Here is a 23,437-nt window from a genome sequence, read left to right on the forward strand (position 1 = left end):
ATGTGACACAAAAATGAGTGCATTGTCAGTGTTTAAGATGTGATGGATCCTACCATCAGTCCATCATAGCAGAATGATGGAGCCTGAAGGCGAGTCCAGGAGGATAGCTGCGTTCAGTGCTTTCCCTCTGATGAATGCAGATCTGGTTTCTTATTTCTTTTCTGTTCTTGCCCAGTACTGATCCTGCAGAAGGTGGAAAATGGAGACCTGAGCAACAAGATTCTGAAAATCACTGATTTTGGCCTGGCTCGGGAATGGCACCGGACCACCAAGATGAGTGCAGCAGGAACGTATGCTTGGATGGCACCGGAAGTCATTCGTGCCTCCATGTTTTCCAAAGGCAGTGATGTGTGGAGGTAAGGACTAGAGGTGTGAGGGCACTGGTCCAGATCTGTTTTGCCTGCCTGCCTGCACACACTTCTCAGGACTTGAAGAATAGAGGTCACAGAGAATCCAACCCAAGCAGGTCTAAGTGACGCCTTTCAAGCGATCTATACTAATTCCCATCATAGTGCTAAGGGACAGGCCTATGCTTTCCTCTACCAAAGAAAACCCTTACATTGCTGTGGCAAGCACCACCCTGTGCAGACCCCTTTGTGGTGGAGATTGCTCCTGAGAAAAGGCTACTCTGCCCAAGAGCACTCTATCACTCCTGGAGTTCTTCCCTGGTAGTTGACTTGGCTCTCTCAGTAATGGTGCTGAGCTTCAGGGCTTATTATTGCTGTAACCAGGGATACACAATGAATATTCTTTGTATTATTGGTTTTCTTCTTTTTTCCTTTTTTCTTTTTGGTGGCTTTTGAAATTAACCTCTGTAATTATCCAGTTTTTGTGTTTTTGTTGTTGTTGTTGTTGTTTTGGGTCCGGTCGTGGGGCCTGAACTCTGGGCCTGGGCGCTGTCCCTCAGCTCTTCAGCTCAAGGCTAGCTCTCTACCACTTGAGCCACAGCGCCACTTCCGGCTTTTTTTTTTCTTTTTGCTTATGTGGTGCTGAGGAATCAAACCCAGGGCCTCAAGCATGCAAGACAAGCACTCTACCACTGAGCCACCTTCCCAGCCCAGTTTTTGTGTTTTTTTTACTCAAGGCTCTGCTAATTGGATGTTGGTCTAGAAATGGAAGGAGTTGCATCCTAAGTGTTCCCCAAGAACTACAGGTTATAACTTTTCCCCCTATTAAATGTCAGGATGAGAGGTCACAAAGACAAGAGATTTTAAAAAACAAACAAACAAAAAACTATTGTAGAAAAGGAGGTATGGCTCAATGGCTCAAGTGGTAGAGCTCCAGCCTTGCGTGAAAAAGCCAAGTAAGAAAGTGAGGACCTCAATTCAAGCCTCAATACTGGCACAGACTGTTTTTTTTCCTTCTCCTTAGTGGAGGAGAATGAGCAGCTACCAAGTATATAATTCCTCATGGCTATGGGACAGGTACTTCACCTTGATTTACAAAAACACACACACACACAAAAGACGATGTGTTTTGGTATATTCAGTCAGTGCTTCCTGACACACAAAGCTGTTAATAGCTTCCCTAGGCTGCTATAGTAAATACCATAGATCACTTAGCTTAAAGCAACAGAAATCTATTCTTTCATAGTTTTGGGAGCCTGAAGTCTGAAATGAGTGTTAGCATGGCTTACGTCCTCCAGAGACCCAAATCCAGAGAACTTCCAGATAATAGGATATTGACAAATCTTTTTAGGGCCATCATTAACCCTACTTACTATCCACTGTGTATTGCTAGAACATTTTTATCACCCAAAAAGAAACCCCATAACTATAATGAATCATTCCCCAATTTGTCCTCCCCCTGTTCCCTAGCAACCACTATCTTATTTTCTGTCGCTGTTGCCTGCTCTTGGCATTTCACATAACTGGAATCATAGAGACCATGTACTTTTGTTTAGCATAATGTTTTCAAGAGTCCTCTGTGTGGTAACTTACATCAGAAATTTATTCTTTTACTGGTTTATAGTATTCCATTATATAACTAGGCCATATTTCTTTATTCATCAGGTATAGGCAATTGGGTTGTTTTTTCTTTGGAGCTTTATGACTAATATACTACTATGGACATTATGAGCAAGCTGGAAGGGGGGTTGTTTGTTTGTTTGTGGTGCCAGTCCTGGGGCTTAAACTCAAGTCCCGGGTGCTATCCCTAAGTTTTTGTGCTCCAAGTTAGCACTCTACTACTTGAGCCACAGCTCCACATCTGACTCTTTGGTGGTTAATGGAGAGAGTCTCATAGACTTTCTTGACCAGGCTGGCTTTGATCTACAGTACTCAGACCTCAGTCTCCTGAGTAGCTAGAATTGCAGGCATGAGCTACCAGTACCTGGCAAGAGTTCTTTATATATTCTGCATACAAGTCCTCTCCCAGATAAATGATCTGTAAATTTTTTTCCCATTCTGTGTATATATATTTTTTTACTTTGATGGCCTTTGAAATATAAATACTTTAGCTTGATGGGAGTCCATTTTACTTTTATTATTTTTAGAATTATGTCTAAGAAATCGTTACCTATTCCAAAGTAATGAAGATTTTCACCTGTGTTTTCTTCTAAAAATTTTATAATCTTACCTTTTGCATTTAGGTTTCTGATCCATTTTTGATTTTTTTTTTCTTAATGTGGTATGAGGTAGGTGTTGATCTTTTTGTTTTATTTGATGGTACTGGAGTTTGAATTTCAGTATTATTACCACTTGAGCCATGCATCCAGATCAACTTTTTTTTTTCCAATGTGGTATTAAGTTGTCCTAGCACTATTTATTGAAAAGATTATTTATTAGCATACACAAGTTAGGAGGTTCATTAAGGCACTTCTACTCTTGTATACAATGAATTCTCATCTGTCTCACCACCTGTATTTCTCTCCCTTGCCCCTTTTCTAAAAAATGTTAACAAGTTCCATTGTTCTGTTTCCATACATGCAAGCCTTCTATTTTCCCATATTCATCCTCACTCACCCTCCTTGTTAGCTTAATTCCATCCAGCTAATAAGAGTACTCACCTCCCCAACAGAGCCTGTTTTTCTTTCCCTACCTCCAGACTCCTATTAACAGCTTTTTTTGAGGTTCTTTATTGCTTTTATATATAGTTGCAATGTATTTTCTCCCCTCTCACTCTTCCTTTTAAGTAGACCCTTGGTTAGACTCATTTCTCCCTATCGCCTTTGTAATGTATGCTTTGCATGTACATGTTGATAAATATATCAGTTTGAATGAGTTAACAACAACAATTGTATGATGCTTTACAATTTCTAGAGTGGCTTTTCATTTATTTTGCCAAAGATTATTAGATAGTGAGGTTCTTGGATTGTGGAGTCACAGATCAGGAATTCCTCAGGGCCCAAGCTGGCACAGTCTTAAAGGATAACAGTCTACTAAGAAAAAAAGATCAGGTATAGAGTTTGCTGTGCCTTTGGTTGGGAAGAGTCCCAATCTGATCTGACCTTATTTTCAAAAAATTAAATCCCTTTCCCCAAATCTGACACTTTGAAATGTATTATTGAAGCTCTTGATCTGGGTAATTAGTAATCAGGATTAGGCTGTGTAGGAACTAATGGTTCTATGTTGCAAGGAGAGATTCAGATTCAGCTGTGCTTGTCTTTCCAAACTGCTTATAAATGGTCTTGATGAGACTTTGTCTTCCAACCTTTAGAGGGCAATACAGTAATCTAAAGCTGAGGAAACTGTACTGACTTCTGCTGCCCACCTACCCTAGTGCTCAGAGGCACCTAAGTTGTACTTCCCTAGTTTCATTCTTGGACTTTCCTTGCCAGAGAAATGCCGAGTCTTCATTTATGTCAGTCACTTTTCATTGTAAAAGTAAAGGGGACAGAAAAACTGGCTGTTTAATCAGATCCAGAAAGGCTAGGCAAAAAGTGAGACCTTATTCTTTTTTTAAATGGGGGTGGTTGGACTGGAGGTGTGGCTCAAGTAGAAGAGTACCAATAGCTTTATGAGTAAGATCTGTCTTTTATCCTTCATCACACTAACATTTAGCTTTATGAAAAGTATTTAGTGGATGTTTAATATGAATGATTGAGAAATGAAGGGGAATTTGTGTTGGTTTTTTTTTTATTGTGAAAATACCATACAGAGGGGTTACAATTACATGGTCAAGGTAATGAGCACATTTCTTATCAAGCATTGTTGCCTCCTCCTTTGTTTCCCCTTCCCATCTCCCACACCCCCATCCTCCCACCCTCCCTCCCCAGGCTAAAGTTGTAACAACAAATCGTTCAAATAGGGATACAGGTGGACCCATTGAAACATTGAGATGTACAAGTTGTTATATCAAAAAACGAACTTTACAACTGTGTTGGGTTTTGAGACATGATTAATTTTTAGGATGCAGAGAAATGGTAGAAGGGCATTATCATGTATGTATATACCACTAATGAATGAATCTCTTCCCTCATCTGCCAGATAATTATAATACCTTGCATCCTTCTTGTAGGGATTTAAGATAATCTTAATAAAGTTTCTTAGCAGTCTGCACATAGAAAACTGTATCATGATAGGTTAATGGTGTGGCTGTAGTTGAGTACTGTCAAGCTACTCAAAACCCTGTCCAATCATAACAATGAAAAAACAGAAATAACAACAGGACGTAGTGGTGCACACCTGCATTTCTATACTTGGGAAGCTAAGACAGAAGGATAATGAATTCCAGGCCAGCCTGGGCTCTACAGCAAGACAAGACCCTTTCTCCAATGAACAAATTAAGTATCATGATAAATACTGGATATTTTACTTGGCCTTAGTTGGCTATTGCATACTGCTGATAAATACTACAGAAATTTGCAGTTACTGTTAAAAATATAATGAAATCAAGTCTTCTGATCATAATCTTTAGGTTTCTTGTCGTAACTGATTCATTGGAGAATTAAATGCTATGTTATTTTGCTTGAAAATGCTATGTTATTTTGCTTGATTTGGTTGTGAATTGTAGAATAATTCTTCCACTGAATTTTGTTCTTTACATTCTCTGACTCAAAGGGCATATGAAATGTTTATCTGGACTTAAAAGGTAGGGAGGATACACTATTGACAGCATGCTCTGTCCTCCTTATGAAATTTCATCCTTTCAATTAAGACAGAAGTCTCTGTGAAGGGCTCATTGGGGTCCAGGAATCTTGGTCTAGAGGACATTTAGAGGGAAAAAAATATATATTTAATATATTATATATTATATATATTCAACATATATATATAGGTCAGTTGTGGGGCTTGAACTCAGGGCCTGGGTTCTGTCCCTGAGCCTCTTTGTACTCAAGGCTATCGCTCTACCACTTGAGCCACAGTACCATTTCTGGTTTTTGTAGTTAATTGGAGATAAGAGTCTCATGAAGACTTTTCTGGGCTGGCTTTGAACCACCATCCTCAGATCTCAGCCTCCTGAGTAGCTAGGATTACAGGTGTGAGCCACCAGTGCCTGGCTAGAGAAAAATTTTATAGGAACAAAATTTGTGTTGAGCGGTCAGCTATTTTTTATTTTCTGTTTTCTGTATTTTTTAATTTTTTTTTTTTTTTGGTCCGGTTGTGGGGTCTGAACTCTGGGCCTGGGCGCTGTCCCTCAGCTCTTCAGCTCAAGGCTAGCGCTCTACCACTTGAGCCACAGCACCATTTCTGGCTTTTTTCTTTTTGTTTATGTGGTGCTGAGGAATTGAACCCAGGGCCTCATGCATGCAAGTCAAGTGCTCTACCACTGAGCCAACTTCCCAGCCCTTTTAATTTTTTTTGTATGTGGGGAGAGTTGATACATGACATTGAACTCAGTAGTACATATTAAGTACAACCTTTTACCTTTCTAAAGCTAAAAAAATGTATCTCAGAAAAGCTGGTTTTCTTTTTTTTGGGGGGGGTCCGGTTGTGGGGTCTGAACTCTGGGCCTGGGCGCTGTCCCTCAGCTCTTCAGCTCAAGGCTAGCGCTCTACCACTTGAGCCACAGCGCCACTTCCGGCTTTTTTTTTCTTTTTGCTTATGTGGTGCTGAGGAATCGAACCCAGGGCCTTAATGCATGCAAGGCAAGCACTCTACCACTGAGCCACCTTCCCAGCTCCGAAAAGCTGGTTTTCTAAAAACACTAAAAGATTATGTTTGAAAGGCTGCCTCTTCTGTTTTTGCTTCAGTAATGTTAATAAATAATTGTAGCCTTTGAGCACTTATTTAAGCCCTTATTTGTTCATTTAATTTTAAGACAGCTTTGTGAAGTTGGTAGTGATATTTGTTCTCTACAAAGGAGCAATTAGCGGTATAGCGAGAAATAGTAGTTCACCCAAGCAAGTTCCTAAGAATGACAGAATAAATAAGACTTTGAAACTACCTGTACTCTACTTCAGAGTCTTTGCTTTAGCTAATAGGCTGTAGCTACTTTTTTCTGTTGCGTTAGCATGTCTATTTTGTTGCTCTCATACCAAGGTGGGATGCTTGGTAAAGCCTCATGAGCTGTTTCAGTGAGGTTGAAACTAGTTTGTTACCTGACCTTTTTCCTCTTCCTCTCCCTAGTTATGGTGTATTGCTTTGGGAGCTGTTGACTGGTGAGGTACCGTTCCGAGGCATTGATGGCTTAGCTGTGGCATATGGAGTGGCAATGAATAAACTTGCCCTTCCTATTCCTTCTACATGCCCAGAACCTTTTGCCAAACTCATGGAAGGTAAGTCATCCTTAGCATGAAATAACTGGAGAAAAAAAAATTTTTTTTTTGCCAGTCCTAAGGCTTGAACTCTGGCCTGTATGTGCTGTCCTTGTGCTTTTTCAAAGCTCTACCACTTGAGCCGTAGCTCTGCTTCCAGCTTGTGCATGCATGCGTGCTTGTGTGCTTTAAACTATGAACTATGATCCTTAGATCTTGGCCTCCTAAGAAGCTAAGTTTATAGGCATGAGCCACTGGTACCCCAGTAAGATTTATCTTTTTATAGCACTTGGCAAATGTTGACCCATTTCATGAGATCAGTCAAAGGAAGGGGAGAATTTTTTTTTTTTTTTTGGTCAGTCATGGGGCTTGAACTTTGGGCCTGGGCGCTGTCCCTGAGTACTTCAGCTCAAGGCTAGCACTCTACCAATTTGAGCCACAGCACTACTTCTGGTTTTCTGGTGGTTAATGGGAGATAAAAGGCTCACGGACTTTCCTGCCTGGGCTGGCTTCGAAACATGATCCTGAGATCTCAGCCTCCTGAGTAGCTAGGATTACAGGTGAGCCACTGGCACCTGGCTGAGATAGAAGTTTTAGTTACCCAGGAAAGAGCCCTGCATCAGTTTATTAAAAACAGTGGTAAAGGGGGCTGGGAACGTGGCTTAGTGGTAGAGTGCCTGTCTAGCATGCATAAAGCCCTGGGTTTGATACTTCAGTACCACATAAACAGAAAAGGCCAAAAGTGGTGCTATGGCTCAAGTGGTAGAGTGCTAGCCTTGAGCAAAAGAAGAGCAGGGACAGTGCCTAGGCCCAGAGTTCAAGCCCCAGGACTGGCAAAAACAAAAACAAAACAAAAAATCCTCCCTCCCAACATCTACCAAGTGCTATAAAAAGATAAATCTTACTGGGATCCCAGGACTGGCCAAAAAAAAAAGGTGGCAACACCCTGCTAAGACAGGTCCCCTTTGCTCTACATGCTCTACATTGCTCTCCCACAGCAATAGAAAATTTAGTAACTGGAACCTGCTACTTCACTGACTTAAAACCTAAGGAAGTATAGTAGGTTTATTTCAAGACCTTTGAGCATTTAAGAAGAAAGAATACCTGAAGTCATCTAGTCTTTTATAAGAGAGAAATACAAATCTGAACAAGTTTAAGAGGATAAGTAGTAAAGCACTCAGAAGACAGAGACAGCAGGATCCAAGTTCAAGGCCAGGCAAGGCTCATATAGCAAGACCCTGTCTGGGAGGTGAGAGGGAGTTGCCATCCCATTAGTTAGTGACTGGGCGGAGATTAAACAAAATTTGCTTTTCCTGACTCCACCTTGCTTGCCTTTATCTTTGTCTTTTCTTCCTTCCACCAGGTGGGAGAAAAGCAGTGAATGAATTTATGGGAAATTAAGGCCCAGCCTGCAGTTAGCTATTGTTGAGCCTTGTATTGTGTAGAAACATGGCAAATTGTGATAGTAGTACTTGATAAAAAAAAAAAAAAAAACTGTATGGATGGGGAACTGCTGACTTTCACTATAATATGGTTGTGATGTTAGGTAAAAATCTACTTCCCGAGTCCTGCTTGTGGTTATTTAGATTCTCGTCTCTGTTTCTAGAAGAAGAAATTGAATGATAGTTTCCTGGTAAGTTAAGCAATCTATGTTTGTAAGTTAAGTAAATCTATGTTTGCCTCTTGTCCATTTGTGCCTTCTGTTCCTCATATGGGCCATTCAGACTGCTGGAATCCTGATCCCCATTCACGACCATCTTTCACAAGTATCCTGGACCAGCTAACTACCATAGAGGAGTCTGGTTTCTTTGAAATGCCCAAAGACTCCTTCCACTGCCTGCAGGATGACTGGAAACATGAGATTCAGGAGATGTTTGACCAACTCAGAGCCAAAGAAAAGGTAAAAAAGAGAAAAAAGATATATTGACTTAGTGGACCTTTTCAACTGGGGAGCTCTAGTTTTAAGTCTGCACAGCCACCTTGATCCTGGTGTGATCTTAAATCCTGGTGCAATCACTTTCCTGTTTGGTATCTACTTAACTGTGTAAGCCAAAGAAAGAATACTGTTGGAAAGCTACCACTGGGGTATCTCATCCTTTCATTTGGAAAATGAGAGGATTCTGGAAAGTTTCTTGGTTCTACAGTGGATTTCTAGAGGGAAGCTGACTTCATATAGAGATACTTAAATGTTGACAGTAGCTATCAGAAAATTCTGCCATTATCTTTTGATATCAGAGTCAGAAATAGGATAAGAGCCAGACGTATCATGGATCTGAAATTGTGTGGCATTTTTCATGTCTTTATGGAAAGGATTATGAATTGAGACTATTGATGGAATGATCACAAGAAAACTACTACTGTTCCAGATAAAAGAACTCCCAGAGTGGCTGGCTTTTTATAGGCTTGCTAAATTATTGACTCTTGGCTCTTTTTCTGATTGATAAAATTATAATATAATAATAAATTATATAAGCTAATGAGAAAAATTATAATTAGATTTAATCAGTAAGTAGTTAATAATTACCCTGTTCCCTTGTCCATGGTTCACTTCCTGTGGTTTTAATCACCCTTCACAAACATTATATGGAAAATTTCAAAAGTAGTAAGTCAAATTGCATTGCCTTTTGAGAAATATGATAAGATCGTTTTCTATCTCACCTGCAAATCAATCACACCACCTCTGATGGTGTGTTCTAGGAAGAAACGCTCCTATGTGTGGTTTAAAGCACCCTCTGAGAGTCTTGGAAAAGAAGATACACAAAGATGAGGGGCACTACTATTCCAGGAAGTGAAACTCATTCTGAAAACATCTGACGTTTGTAGAGCATATGCTGTACTCTGTAATAAGTGGTGTGAATTGTGTTAATAAGATAATTCTTGTTTATTATTCTATTAACACTTCGTTACTTGTGTGTCCACTTGACTCCCCCAACCCCTGGCCTGTGACATTTACCTCTCCTTTTTTTTTTTTTGGCCAGTCTTGGGGCTTGAACTCAGGGCCTAGGCATTGTCCCTGAGCTGCTTTTGCTCAAGGATAGCACTCTGCCACTTGAACCACAGCACCACTTCTGGCTTTTTCTGTTTATGTGGTACTGAGGAATTGAACCCAGGGCTTCATGCATGCTGGGCAAGCACTCTACCACTAAGCCACATTCCCAACCCATTAACTTCTCTTGCTGCGTCCTTTGTATGGTTGCCCCGAAGCTTCCTCTCCCCATACTCAGGATGGTCAGATGTTCACTTGCCCACTTAACTGTTGAGCCCCTTCTCTCCACTGGACAGCTCAGGCTCTATCCCAGATTACCTCTACACAGAGCATTTCAGTCTTTCCTCCGATGGTTCTACCCACTTACAGGAGCTCCGCACTTGGGAAGAGGAGTTGACACGGGCTGCGCTCCAGCAAAAGAACCAAGAAGAGTTGCTGCGGCGTCGAGAACAGGAGCTGGCTGAGCGGGAGATTGATATTCTGGAACGGGAACTCAACATCATCATCCACCAGCTGTGCCAGGAGAAGCCCCGGGTGAAGAAACGCAAGGGCAAGTTCAGGAAGAGCCGGCTGAAGCTCAAGGATGGCAACCGAATCAGCCTTCCTTCTGGTCAGTGGCCAGCAGCGGGAATTAGGAGCAGGATCAAGACTCAGTGTGGCAGGAGGGTTTGTGGGCGTCATGGCTCAGCTTAGAAACTCAAATTCCTGAGTCAAAATAATGCCTGTTGGAACGGGCCATTCTTTTCAGTAAAGAACTGGCTTGCTAAAATATGGCCTTACTTGAAGGGGGGAACCATTGGATGAGAGTGAAGGCAGAAATTAAAGTGAAGACAGACTTGCAAGGCCCAGGCACTTTGAAATGTGGCAGCTCACCCACATCTCACTATAGGCAGGATGGGAAAGGGTGGGTGGCAGGAATTCATATCTATATCTATATAGATATAGATATATATGAGACACAAGGATTTGGCTCTGTAAAACAAGTCATCTTGAGGCTTATTTAAATAATTTTGTAAAATGCAGTTGAGATTAGACTTCATTATGAGAATTTAAGTCAGTGTGAGCCAGTGGCTCACACCTGTAATCCTAGCTACTCAGAAGGCTAGATCTGAGGATCACAGTTCAAAGCCAGCTTGGGTAGGAAAGTCTGTAAGACTCTTCTCTCCAATTAACCACCAGAAAACTGGAAGTGGTGCTGTGGTTCAAAAGGTAGAGTGCTCGCCTTAAGTTGAAGAGCTCAAGGACAGCGCCCAGGCCCAGAGTTCAAGCCCCACAACCAACAAACAACAAAAACAAACAAAACAACCCACTTTAATTCTAGCACTGAGGAGACTGGCAGGAAGATTGATTTCAAGGCCAGCCTTGGAGTACATAGTAATACCCCTTCTCCTCCCCAAAAGAAAAAAAGCCAAAATAAATTTACATTGTAAGGTTTATAAATAGCCTTTCAGAAGTGATCTGTTTCAGTCTTGGGGAAAATGAAAAGAAATGTGAAGCTGTAAATTATAATATTTTTGGTATATAACGTACCTATAGAGAGGGAGTTAGGTGCTCAAGTGTCTTTATATAGATAAAAATGTTCTTTGTGTTCTGATTCCTGAAGGCTCCAGGAAGCAAGCTTATTAGAAGTGAGGAACAAGGCAGTTGTGGGTGATTTTAAGCCTTAACAATGGCGGCTTGGGCACAGACAAAGGAATTCATTCAGCGCAATTGAGAAAATGTGCTCTTGAGACTGACTTACTGGTTTTACTGCTTTTTTTTCTTTTTCTTTTCAGATGCATGGTGTCTTTAAGTACCTCTTATTATCTAGCCTAGGCCAGGCCAGGATATCACTAGCTGGGGATGCAGGCGTAAAAGCTATAGTCTCCAGTTGTAGGGAGATCTAAATACAAACAAACAGATGTTTATTATACCTCTTTGATATATGAGCAGATTAGACTCAGAAATTCAGAGCTGAAAGTTGTCACATTCTTGTCTTTTCTTTTTCTTTCTTTCTTTCTTTTTTTTTCTGGTCTTGGGGCTTGAACTCTGGGCTTGGGTGCTGTCCTTGCACTCTTCAGCTCAGGGCGAGCACTCTACCGCTTGAGCCACAGCGCCACTTCTGTCACATTCTTTAAGCTGTACCATAACTGCCTTTTGAATATATTAAAACTGGGGCTGCTTGCCTTATCTCCCTGGGATCCCACTGTGGGCCACTTCTCAATATTCGACCCTCTTGCAATTAGTGAGAAGCATCAGGCGCCCTGTAAAGAAGGCATGTACTGGGATTATATGCCAAAAAATTTTAAATTACGCATCTTAAAATAATCAACAAGATCTCATGAGCTAAAAGATGTTCTCCATATATATATAATCCTTCCACCTTGTATACATTAAACAGGGAGCTTTTTGAAGACTATCTAGTGACATTCACTCAGCCAGTGAATTTTACGTCATTTCATACGATTATCTTGCCATGTCCCTTTGGGAAAAACAGATAAGTCTCAAAGACATTACCAGCTATACAGCTTTCAGAAAATGGTGGCCTATCCTTCAGGCCTGCCAGGAGACCTCAGATTTAGTCAATGAATTCGATAATGGGATGGTTCTAATACATACAATTACATTTCTTTTCCCCTAGCAGATTTTCAGCACAAGTTCACGGTGCAGGCCTCCCCCACCATGGATAAAAGGAAGAGTCTTATCAGCAGCCGCTCCAGCCCTCCTGCAAGCCCCACCATCATTCCTCGCCTTCGAGCCATCCAGTGTGAGACAATTTCCCAAATTATTTGGGGCCAGAACAACCAGGAGACCCTGTCCCCTGCTCCACCTAGTCACTGACTTGCTCCGTCCCTAACTTCTGCCTGCTCTCCTTAGCAGTCTGTATATATATATATATATATATATATATACACACACATGTATACAAACCCTTAGCCTTCCCTCTTGTCTCTTTGTATTTTCATTGCTATCTCCTCCATACTTTACTCTTTTTTTCTTTTTATGTGTTTTTTTTCTTGTTATGTGGTTTGTGTGTGTGTGTGTGTGTGTGTGTGTGTGTGTGTGTGTGTTTATGTCAGTACAAAGGTTTGAACTCAGCACTTTGTGCTTGCTTTGTTTTCTTGCTCATAGCTGGCACTCTACCATGTCTTTAGCTTGGCTTTTTGCTGATTAATTGGAGAAAAGTCTCACAGACTTTTCTGCCCTAGTGTGCTTTGAATCATGATCCTACAGATCTCAGCCTCCTAAGTAGCTAGGACTTTTTGGCTTACCTTTCACTCTTGATCAGATATTAGTGCAGCTGTTTGTTGGTACTGAAAGGTCTCTAGTGAATTACAGAGTTAATTTGGAAACTTTTATATAATGCAACTACAGGTTGGTACCCTGGCCTGGGGATTCACACAGTGTCTTCCCTGTTTGTCTTTTTGCCCATGCTTCCCAAGTAGGAACTTCTCTAAAGAAAATCTTTAAAAAATGCCAAATAATTTCTAGTGATAGGTCAATTTTATTTTTACTATACTATTGTCCTTTAAAAATGTATTTATATATAACTATATAGGTATATGTATATATGTGTGTGTATGTATACCTTTATACAGTTAGAAGGTAGGATTCATTTTAAAATCCTGTATTTCTGAACCTCCTTGAAAAATTAGATCAATGAGTTCCCTTTTCCTGTGTCTACAGTTGGCTGGAGCTGACAGCCATGTCTTCGTATACTCCATAATTTGCCTCTGTTCTCTCAGCTCTGTTTTTGGTGACTAGCTCACTTCCCTTATTTGTGGTATAAACCTGGTCCCTGAAGATTTTGGGCTTTAACTCTTGCTCTAAGGTATCAATGTCATAAGGCTGTTCCTTCTCTCTTAGCTGCTAGTTCTCTAGGCTTATTTCTCTTTCTCCTCTTCCTGACTTCTCTATATTCCTGAACTCATTGTTTTCCTTTCTATCCCAAAGTTCATTTCTTTCCATGTTTTCTTATCCCTTGTCTTTTTTAAAATTTTCTCCCCCAACAACTTCTTCATTCTCCCACCATCCAGTTCCACCCATTAAAACATGTTCATGAGTCAGATCTGTTTAGAACTTTAGGGTCTAGCTAGCCTAAATTCCAGCTTTACATTAGACTTGTGAAAATTTCTGACTTTTTTTTTTCATGCTTCATGCTATAAGAGAGCTAAATATTTGGTGCTGAGGACTCCGTTATTCTTCTGGAAGGGTACACTTGGGCACAGAGTTTTTGATGAGGTCTATTTCCTGTGTGTGTGCATGCAAGCAGCCACCTGCATGTGCCTGCGTATGTCTGCCTGCTGTGATAGATGCTAGTTTTAGAGGATCCTCTTGTCCATCTTCTGTATCTTATCCAATCTTTGTTGTTTATAGTAACACCAGGCGAAAGCAGCAAAACCTGGGGCCGGAGCTCTGTCATTCCAAAAGAAGAAGGGGAAGAGGAGGAAAAGAGGGCCCCAAAGAAGAAGGGACGGACATGGGGGCCAGGGACCCTCGGGCAGAAGGAGCTTACCTCAGGAGATGAAGGGTGAGAGCCAAGTGATGTGAAATTCTCTCACTTAGAGGTGGGCAAATAGTTTTAAAATATGATAGGAAATATCTTGTTTCATTGCTTTCTGAGAAATTACAGCCTTCTTCGTCTTCACAACAGCTTCCTAAACTCAGTTTCCCCAGACTTTCTAGGACAAGAATTGTAAGTGTCATCCACAGAGCTAGAAAATCAGTATTTTAGTCTTTCTGATCCATACAGAACTAAAGAGGTACAAAAACAGTGGTAGGCTTTGTGTAATATGCAATGAAAGAGCATGTCTGTGTTCCAGTTAGATCTCATGAAAAGAAGTGGTAAGTAGTGTGCTCTTCCCAGAGTAGCAGGTAGCCTAATCATTAAAGAAATGCAGGAACTTCTGCCTTAGTGTTTCACTTACATCATGCATACTCTTCCCCTTAAAACACCCATTCAGAAAAAAGACAAGAGCGAGCAGGGGTTAATAAGAAGCTTGTCCTGAAACAGGGACAGGCAGAGAACCAGATGTCCACAGTGTCACAGAGTGTACGTGTAGGGCTACTTGAAGATCTTTCAGGCCTCACCTTATCACCCATGGACACGTGTGAGAGCTCCTCTGGGAAGAGCTTAGGGTTACTCACTGTGGGCATAAAGCCTAAGGAGGCAGTTTTCCCCCTGTATCTGTGTTTTTCACAGGCGAGGAATTTGTGGCCTAGTAGTGAAGAGCTTAGATGCTTACCTGAGACTGATTGGACATGAGTCCCAGCTCCACTGCACCTACTTGTGTGAGCATGTGTTTTCTCATCCCAAGAATATGGATAATACTAGTACCCAGCTCAGATGGACAACATGAGCATTAGCTAAGTCCATCTTTGTGAAGTGCATAGATGAGTGGGCTTGTGCCAAGTATGTATAATTATTAGTTGTGATGATTTTTCCCTCCCTCTCTTTCATACCCAAAGCATAGAAATTATGGCTTATATATGATTTTATTCTTGGTGTTAAACTCTAATTCCCTGACTTTTCTAAGTGTGAGGACAACTCTTCATCCTTGTTTTTTCTTTTTCTTTTTTTTTCTTTTTGCTGGTTGTGGGGCATGAACATGGGCATTGTCCTCAATGTGTTCAAGGCTAGTGTTCTACCACTTGGGCCACAGTTCCACTTCCAGCTTTTTGCTGATTGAGATAAGAATCTTAAAGACTTTCCTATCCAGGCTGGCTTCAAACCACAATCCTCAGGTCTCAGCCTCCTGAGTAGCTACTATTACAAGCATGAACCACTGGCACCTTTTCACCTTTTTTAGTGACTTTCCAAAGACTTTCTAAGGTTGACCATTAGGCTTATGGGTGCCCTGAACCTGTAACTGGCCTCAAAATTTATTTCCTATGTCAGATCTAAAAATAACAGTTTGGTTCAAAAGGACTGACTGTAAAACCAATCTTCAAAAATAACTAGATACCTTTGAAGAGAGAAATTTTAAATTTAGGCATGTAGAACAAACTATGCAATGTATGAATTCAGCAATTGACTCCTTTGGAAAAACAAATTGTTCTCCTCTACCAAGAAAGAACTTTCCAGTCTGTCTTTTAAACACTGGGCTAGAGTAGAGTATGAAAAACTTAGTCACCCTGAATCCTTGCTATTGCCAAGATTTTTTTTTTTTTTTGGTCGGTCGTGGGGCTTGAACTCTGGGCTTGGGCGCTACCCCTGCGCTCTTCAGCTCAAGGTGAACGCTCTACTGCTTGAGCCACAGAGCCACTTCCGGTTTTCTAGTGGTTTATTGGAGATGAGAGTCTCATGGACTTTCCTGCCCCGACTGGCTTTGAACCGCGATCTTCAGATCTCAGCCTCCTGAGTAGCTAGTATTACAGGCATAGCCACCGGCACCCAGCTATTTCCAAGATTATTGTAATGGCAGAGAGTGTTAACCAGGCTGAAGATCAAGTAGTTTCTTTGGCTCTGCTTCATTTAAACATAGTTTTTGTCTTGGTAGAAAATTAACTTTATTTCACACTGGTAAATATTAACTTTGAACATTTCTTCTTCCCCACATAAACTTCCTTTGTTGTAAATTTCTGAAGCAATTAAAAAATACTGCCTTAAATTATACTTCTTGGTTCCTATTAAAGAGCTGAAAGTACTTTCTATACAGTACAGTACAGTCTTGAGTAAATATCTTACTGGTGTCAATTTTTTTTCTTTTGTTTGGTACAGGTCCTAGGGTTTGAACCCAGGTCCTTGGAACTGGCCCTGAGCTTTTCTGATAAAGGCTCATGCTCTACCACTTGAGCCACAGTTCCACTTCTGGCTCTTTTAGTAGTTAATTGGAGATGAGAATGTCATGGACTTTCCTGCCCACGCTGGCTTTGAATCATGATCCTTAGATTCCAGCTTCCTGAGTAGCTAGGATTATAGGAATAAGCCAGCTTCGCTCAACTATCAAAACTATTTAAGTGCCTCTACATGATAACATTTCTAATTTTAGTGTCTGTTGACTTGAAAAAATATAGGTAAGTAGCATAAAGCTATCTTGAATTTTGTAATAGTATGTGAATTCTCATCTTTCTCCTTTTAACCAGCAGTAGATATCCATAAGAAATACACACATTTGTCTATAGACATATGGCTTAGGTATCTGTGGATATCTGCAGTTAACTTCATTACTGTCCAGGAACATTGGTCTTGATGGAGAGAGCCTGGACCCAAGGCAGCTCAAGCAGAGCCATCTTGTTGAGTTCTTTCCTGGTGTGGGCTTGCTGACTGGACAAGGGGAGGGTATTTGACCACATATTGCAAGCCTAGTCTTACGTGTTCAATGTGGGAAAGGCTAAGTCTGCCCTGCCAGCTTCTGATTTTCTTTATTCATTGAAGATCCCCTCAGAAACGGGAAAAAGCTAATGGCTTAAGTACTCCATCAGAATCTCCACATTTCCACTTGGGGTGAGTCCAGCTTCTACTCACCAGCTATTGTGGTTGGTAATAATCACCTTTTCATTTCATTCCTCTCATATTCCCATAGAATTAAGCCTCATCACTATAGGGGCTAAGCTTTTTCTTTTCTTTTCTTTTCTTTTTTTTTTTTGAGGTCAATACCAACCACCATGCACATTGGGAAAATTCCTGTGTTGATCTATCACTTCCCTAGCCACTTCAATTGTTGAGATACTTCTGGCACCCTTAGTTTTAGGGGAAAAGTCCTTTAGTCTTAAGCACTATTTTTGATTTTGCTAATCTTTCATATGCTTAGATCTAGAGGAACTGAGATAAGAGCTGGAAGTGACATTATAAAGTTTTCAATTAGGGATCTCGAAGTGTAGGTTTAGCAGCATGCCTCTCTCTGGCTCTGTAATTTTATTTATTTATTGTTTTTATTTGTTAGTTGTGGGGCTTAAACTTGGCTTGGACACTGTCCCTGAGCTTCTTTTGTTTATTTATTTTTTTAATTTGTCAGTTGTGGGGCTTGAACTTGGCCTGGACACTGTCCCTGAGCTTCGCTCAAGGCTGGTGCTCTACCACTTTGAGCCTTAGCACCACTTCCAGTTTTCTAGTGGTTAATTAGAGGTCGGAGTCTCATGGACTTTACTGCCTGGGCTGGCCTTGAACTGCAATCCTCAGATCTATGTCTCCTGAGTAGCTAGGATTACAGATGTGAGCCACCTTTGCCCCGCTTAGCTCTATATTTTTGTTGAAACTAGCAGAGGTTGGGATTTGAAGCAGAGTTTTGAGGTCAAGGAGAAAGCTAGTCCTTCTGAATCCCTTAGGTAGCCTGGATCACTAGAGAGGGCTTTCATTGAGCATGTATTTAACACTGAAAATAGAGCCATCTCTTATTATAATCCTGAATCTCTATAACACACAGATGTCTCAATGCTCCTTTTTACTGCCCTTTAGGAAAGAGGCTAGGACTTTCTGACCTCTTGATACCCCTTTGTATCAGAGGGTGGTGCAGGACCCAGTCTGTATCCTTGGGGAGTTTCCGGCTTGCCAAATGAGTTGATTGCAGAGATTTGAAAGTGAGCTTCTGTCCTTTTTCTAACCATGCGTAGATAAACAAGGACCATGTACAATGTAATGTCCTATTCACATAGGTCTGTCCCAAAGAGCACTTGGTTGGTGCAACTTTGTTGATTGATTGTTGTTTGGATTTTTTTTTTTAAGTGGATGACTTTGAAAATTACCTCAGCAGGCCAAACAGAAGCATGGAAGGAGAATTTGAGACATTGTATGAATGGAGTGGCCCAGCCCATGTCTATTGATTCATCTGCTCCATGCTTAGTTTGCATTGCAGTACTTCTGATGTCATGAATATGGTTTTATTCAGTGTCTGTGATTTGCTTGCCTCTCCCTTAAGAATGGCTCATGCAAGATCCCTACCAGCTGGGCAGTCCATATTATTTCTGTCTGCTTTCTTACCTGTCCACCACATTTTGCGCAGGGAGCATGGAGGGGCTGGGTTATACTGCTGTTTTGCTTCCCATAGAGCATGTGCATTTCTGTTTGTGAAACAAGTAGGCTCAGTAAGAGTTGTTGCTTATAGGATTGTTGGGATAGCTAGAATAAGAAAAGGAGTTTGTTGTGACAGTCTCCTCATTTCCTCTTTTCAGCCTCAAGTCCCTGGTAGATGGATACAAACAGTGGTCATCCAGTGCCCCAAACTTGGGGAAGGGCCCACGGAGCAGCCCAGCCCTGCCAGCATTTACCAGCCTTATGGAGATGGGTAAGCATTGCTCTTACCTTGATTGTCTTGATTGTCTCCCTGTTCTCTCAAGGCTTTCTGGTCAGTCTTCCAGAACTGTTTAAGGACCCCTGGGGTCATGCAGTTTGTTTGATCTTTTACTTGATTCCCAGCCTACAACTCTGTCGCTCTCCTTAGTCTGTTTTCTCATTTCATTGAATCTTTTTAAATCACAGTTGCTTTCTACCTGGAGTTTACCCCAGGGGCCAGTAATAATCTTCTTAGGGCTATATAAAAGGATTAGACCTTGAATCAGACATTTTTTTTCCTGAGTCTGTCTTCATATATTAATTTGGGGAGTTTCAAAGTGGAGGATGGTTAGAGAAAATAATGCATCCTTCCAGGAAGCTTTCCAGTGTTGTCCTCCAATTACTGAATGATGGGAAATTATTTTTAAAATCGATCTCTCTCTCTCTCTCTTCCTACTTCCTTTCTTCCCTCCCTCCCCTTTCTCCCTCTATCCCTCCCTCCTTTCTTTTCCTCCTTCCCTCTTTCTCTTCCTCCATCTCTCTCTCATACTCACTTTTTTCTCTTTCTCTCTGTCAGATAATATTGTTATCTCTAGATTTCCATTACAATAGGTTAGTCCATGGAGTAGATTGGCCTTCACCCATGTAGAGGATATTAATCTTTGGTAAAGACAGTCTTACGTTACTAGGCTATCATTCTAGAGATCCAAACGCCCTTCTAATTTTAAGGTACAAAATATAGGACTGTTTTCTAGTCAATTTCTAGAAACTCATATTAAGGGTTTCGATGGTATGAAGAATATAGCTCAGTGTTAGAATTCTTGCCTAGTAAACATGAGATCCTGGGTTCAGTCCCCAATATCATACAAAAAAGGAAGAAGTAGCAAATTAGTGTATTCTCTTTTTTGTAAATAGGAAAATGGGCTCCAGAATGAAGATTGATTTCCCTGTGTTGGTCACATCTGAATTGAGGGGAGGGAGAGATGCAGCCCTATTGGTTCAGTGTCCAATTACATGTCCCTCCTATTAGGCTATTGGAACTTTGCATCCCAGACATTGAGTCAGGTCGCCTGGGTTTGAGGAAAAAGGACCAGATTCTTACTCTTGCTTTTTTGTTCTATTTTCCATCCATTCTTTACTTCACAGAGGATGAGGATAGTGAAGCTCCAAAGAGTGGAGAGAGTCACCTACAGCATTCACCCAACCAGTCCTACCTCTGTATCCCATTTCCTCGTGGAGAGGATGGGGATGGCCCCTCCAGTGATGGAGTCCATGAAGAGCCCACCCCAGTCAACTCGGCCACCAGTACCCCTCAACTGACGCCAACCAACAGCCTCAAGCGTAGTGGTACCCACCACCGCCGCTGTGAGGTGGCTCTGCTCAGCTGCGGGGCTGTTCTGGCAGCCACAGGCCTAGGCTTTGACTTGCTAGAAGCGGGGAAGTGCCAGCTGCTTCCCCCAGAGGAGCCTGAGCCACCAGCTCGGGAGGAGAAGAAGAGGCGTGAGGGTCTTTTCCAGCGGGCCAGCCGACCTCGTCGGAGCACCAGCCCCCCTTCTCGAAAGCTCTTCAAGAAAGAAGAACCCATGTTGTTGCTAGGTGACCCCTCCGCCTCCCTGACATTGCTCTCCCTGTCCTCTATCTCTGAGTGCAATTCCACACGCTCCCTATTGCGCTCTGACAGTGATGAGATTGTGGTATATGAGATGCCAGTCAGCCCTGTCGAGGCCCCACCCCTGGCCCCATGCACCCGCAACCCCCTTGTCAATGTTCGTGTGGAGCGCTTCAAGCGAGACCCCAACCAATCCCTGACCCCCACCCATGTCACCCTCACTGCCCCCGCACAGCCTAGTGGTCACCGACGGACTCCTTCTGATGGTGCCCTTAAGCCATCAGCTCTCCAAGCCAGCAGGAGTCCCTCCAGCAATGGGTTGGCCCCCAGCCCTGGAGCAGGTGAGTTCCTCTTCTCTCTTTGTGGCTCCCAGGGAGCCAGAATGTGTTAAACATTTCCTACTTCTGTATGTAAGTCCTGTTCCTCATCTTGTTCAGCCGAGCATGACAAACTGATCTTGTCTCAGGGACATAGCCAAGGCTGACAGACCCCAGCGGGGGTCTTCCCTGAGATTAAAAGGAGACAGGCAAGTTCTAGGAAGCACAAGACCTGTGTCTGGTGGTATCCAGGATAAGACATTGCTTTCATGAATCAGGTTTCTGGTTATTTCCTGAGGTGTTGGCAGCTACTAGGAAGTAATCTGCCCTGCACCTAGAAGAGGTGCTTTCCCACAGAGCTGGACCCTTGCTTTCCATGATCATATTGCTTCAGACACACTCAGAAAGTAAGCTTCTGCTCATTCCTCTTGCTCTGTAGCGGTCATCCCTGACTCACACCACCTCTTCAGACACGGTGAGGTGACCAGGCACATTGTATCCGTGTGTACACTTTTGCCTTATGCATCTGACACCAGAGACTCTGGGGAGTGCATCATCTGATCCTAGGACTGCCACCATTCCTAGCTGAGTCTGCGTCGGAAGCAGTCCCTAGTCCAGTGGGACAAGGGATTTAAGTGCCAGTGGCAATTGTCCTCTGTCATTCACTTGACCTCTCCCCCTATATATTGGTTTATTATACTCAGGTATATAACCTCTCTGGGAACAGACTCTGTATTCCTCACTTTTAAACTTACGCTACTTGGCTCTGTTTCTGTCACTTGGTGATTAAATGGCTGAACACTGAATGACTGGCATTCCTTGTCATAGGTCAGCAAACTGTTTGGGAAAGGACAAGAAGATGAATAATTAGGTTTTGTGGGTCAGTTTCTCTGGTAAATATTGAACAATACTGCTTTTGTTAGAAAGCATCCATAGTATATTCCCAAAAGTTTATTTACAAACTCAGCGTCCAGCTTGTGTGGGTCAGTATCTGTCTTACTTGTCAGGTATCAATATCAGACCTGGAACTATGGTGCCATCATGGAATGCTTCTCCTTTTGTCTCCTTGACCAGGAATGTTGAAAACCCCTAGTCCCAGCCGAGACCCAGGTGAATTTCCCCGTCTCCCTGACCCCAATGTGGTCTTTCCACCAACTCCACGGCGTTGGAACACACAGCAAGACTCTGCACTGGAGAGACCTAAGACTCTGGAGTTTCTGCCTCGGCCACGTCCTTCTGCCAACCGGCAACGGCTGGACCCTTGGTGGTTTGTGTCCCCCAGCCATGCCCGCAGCGCCTCCCCAGCCAACAGCTCTAGCACGGAGACACCTAGCAACCTGGACTCCTGCTTTGCTAGCAGCAGCAGCACTGTGGAGGAGCGGCCTGGACTTCCAGCCCTGCTCCCATTCCAGGCAGGGGCTCTGCCCTCCACTGAACGGACGCTTCTGGACCTGGATGCAGAGGGGCAGAGTCAGGACAGCACTGTGCCCCTGTGCAGAGCTGAACTGAACACACACAAGCCTAACCCTTATGAGATCCAGCAGGAGTTCTGGTCTTAGTGTGAAAAGGGTCACGGGTGGGCAAAGGGAGGCCAGAGGAGATAGAGGGAGCTGGCTGGCACAGCCCTTTCTCAGAGTTGGGCCCCCTGGCATCCAGCCCTACTTCTTGCACTGATAATGCACTTTGAAGACAGAAGGGATGGAAACGGGGCCACGTCACAAGGTCTCCTGTCCTGCAGGGCCTTCCTACCTATGTCTGGTGGAGGGGCTGTGGCCGTCAGCTCTGGCTGTGTGAGGGAGGGAGGGGTGCATGCATGTCCTCCACCCTCCAGTCTTCCTTGCCTTTAGAGTGACTTGCACAGTCACTCAGCCAAATATGTCTGCTGCTCCTCCTCAGCCAGAGCTATCCTTGGGTCCCTGTGTTAGCCCTGAATTCCACCTTCTCACACACCAGTATTGGATGTTCTGTGATTGATTTTATTCCTTTGCCACTTTCCCCAACACGTATGAATTGGAGTCTTGTTTAGTGTAAGATATGATCTGTCCTGTGTCCTAAGCCTTTTCATGCCAGCTGGAAGACTGAAGGCAGTGTGTAGTGTGGTGCATCGATGTTGACAGACTTGGCACCTATCTGCATTTGCAGGTGCCCTGCCTGTTTATTTGAGCCCACATGTGGTATAGGGAGCTGGCTCTGTGAGAATGGAAGGGAAAAATGCAGTCAAGTTTCCATGAAGAGAGTAAATGAGTTTCCTTTCTTGTCCTGTCCTTCCTCCTTCCTTTCTTCTTGCCTTTCTTCTTGCCTTCCTTTTTTCCTTCCTTCCTTCCTTCCTTCCTCTCTTTCTCTCTGTCTGTCTTAATTTCTTTGTGTGAAACTACTCAATGAGGGGCAATTGTTAAAGACCCCTGTTTACCCTCTTGAGGTCAGGACATGGTTACACAAGGTACTGATCCAAACATGCTCACCCTAGGACTAGCTTCTTGGGAAATTCAATCACTGGTGTCAGTTCTAAAGTCAGATATAGTTCCCATATTTGTCTCTTCTTGTTATATCTTTATGTGTAATTCCCTCACCTTGGTCTTCCCACTAATATCTGGAATCAGTGGGCTTCCGGTCGTGTTTTTGGGTAGGAGTCATCTCCACAGCACACCAGAATAGCACAATGGGAATAGGTACTGGACACTGAGAGTTGGAACTGTGG

At 42.6% G+C, this 23,437-nt stretch overlaps 1 protein-coding gene across 1 annotated transcript in view; it reads left to right on the forward strand.

Moving 5' to 3' along the window:
* Positions 1-22,998, forward strand: part of Map3k9 (mitogen-activated protein kinase kinase kinase 9) — a 64,040-nt gene extending 41,042 nt beyond the window's left edge. Inside the window, exons 3-11 of the mRNA XM_013017697.1 lie at positions 176-356; positions 6,510-6,658; positions 8,362-8,537; positions 9,993-10,233; positions 12,247-12,369; positions 13,980-14,133; positions 18,714-18,826; positions 19,960-20,763; positions 21,814-22,998. Of these exons, the coding sequence (XP_012873151.1) occupies positions 176-356; positions 6,510-6,658; positions 8,362-8,537; positions 9,993-10,233; positions 12,247-12,369; positions 13,980-14,133; positions 18,714-18,826; positions 19,960-20,763; positions 21,814-22,298 (2,426 nt within the window). The 3' untranslated portion in view covers positions 22,299-22,998. The remainder of the gene's footprint in view (positions 1-175; positions 357-6,509; positions 6,659-8,361; positions 8,538-9,992; positions 10,234-12,246; positions 12,370-13,979; positions 14,134-18,713; positions 18,827-19,959; positions 20,764-21,813) is intronic.
* Positions 22,999-23,437: the final 439 nt, after the last annotated feature.

This window comes from Dipodomys ordii, unplaced genomic scaffold (assembly GCF_000151885.1).
Source record: "Dipodomys ordii isolate 6190 unplaced genomic scaffold, Dord_2.0 Scaffold2, whole genome shotgun sequence".
NCBI classification, from domain to species: Eukaryota; Metazoa; Chordata; class Mammalia; order Rodentia; family Heteromyidae; genus Dipodomys; species Dipodomys ordii.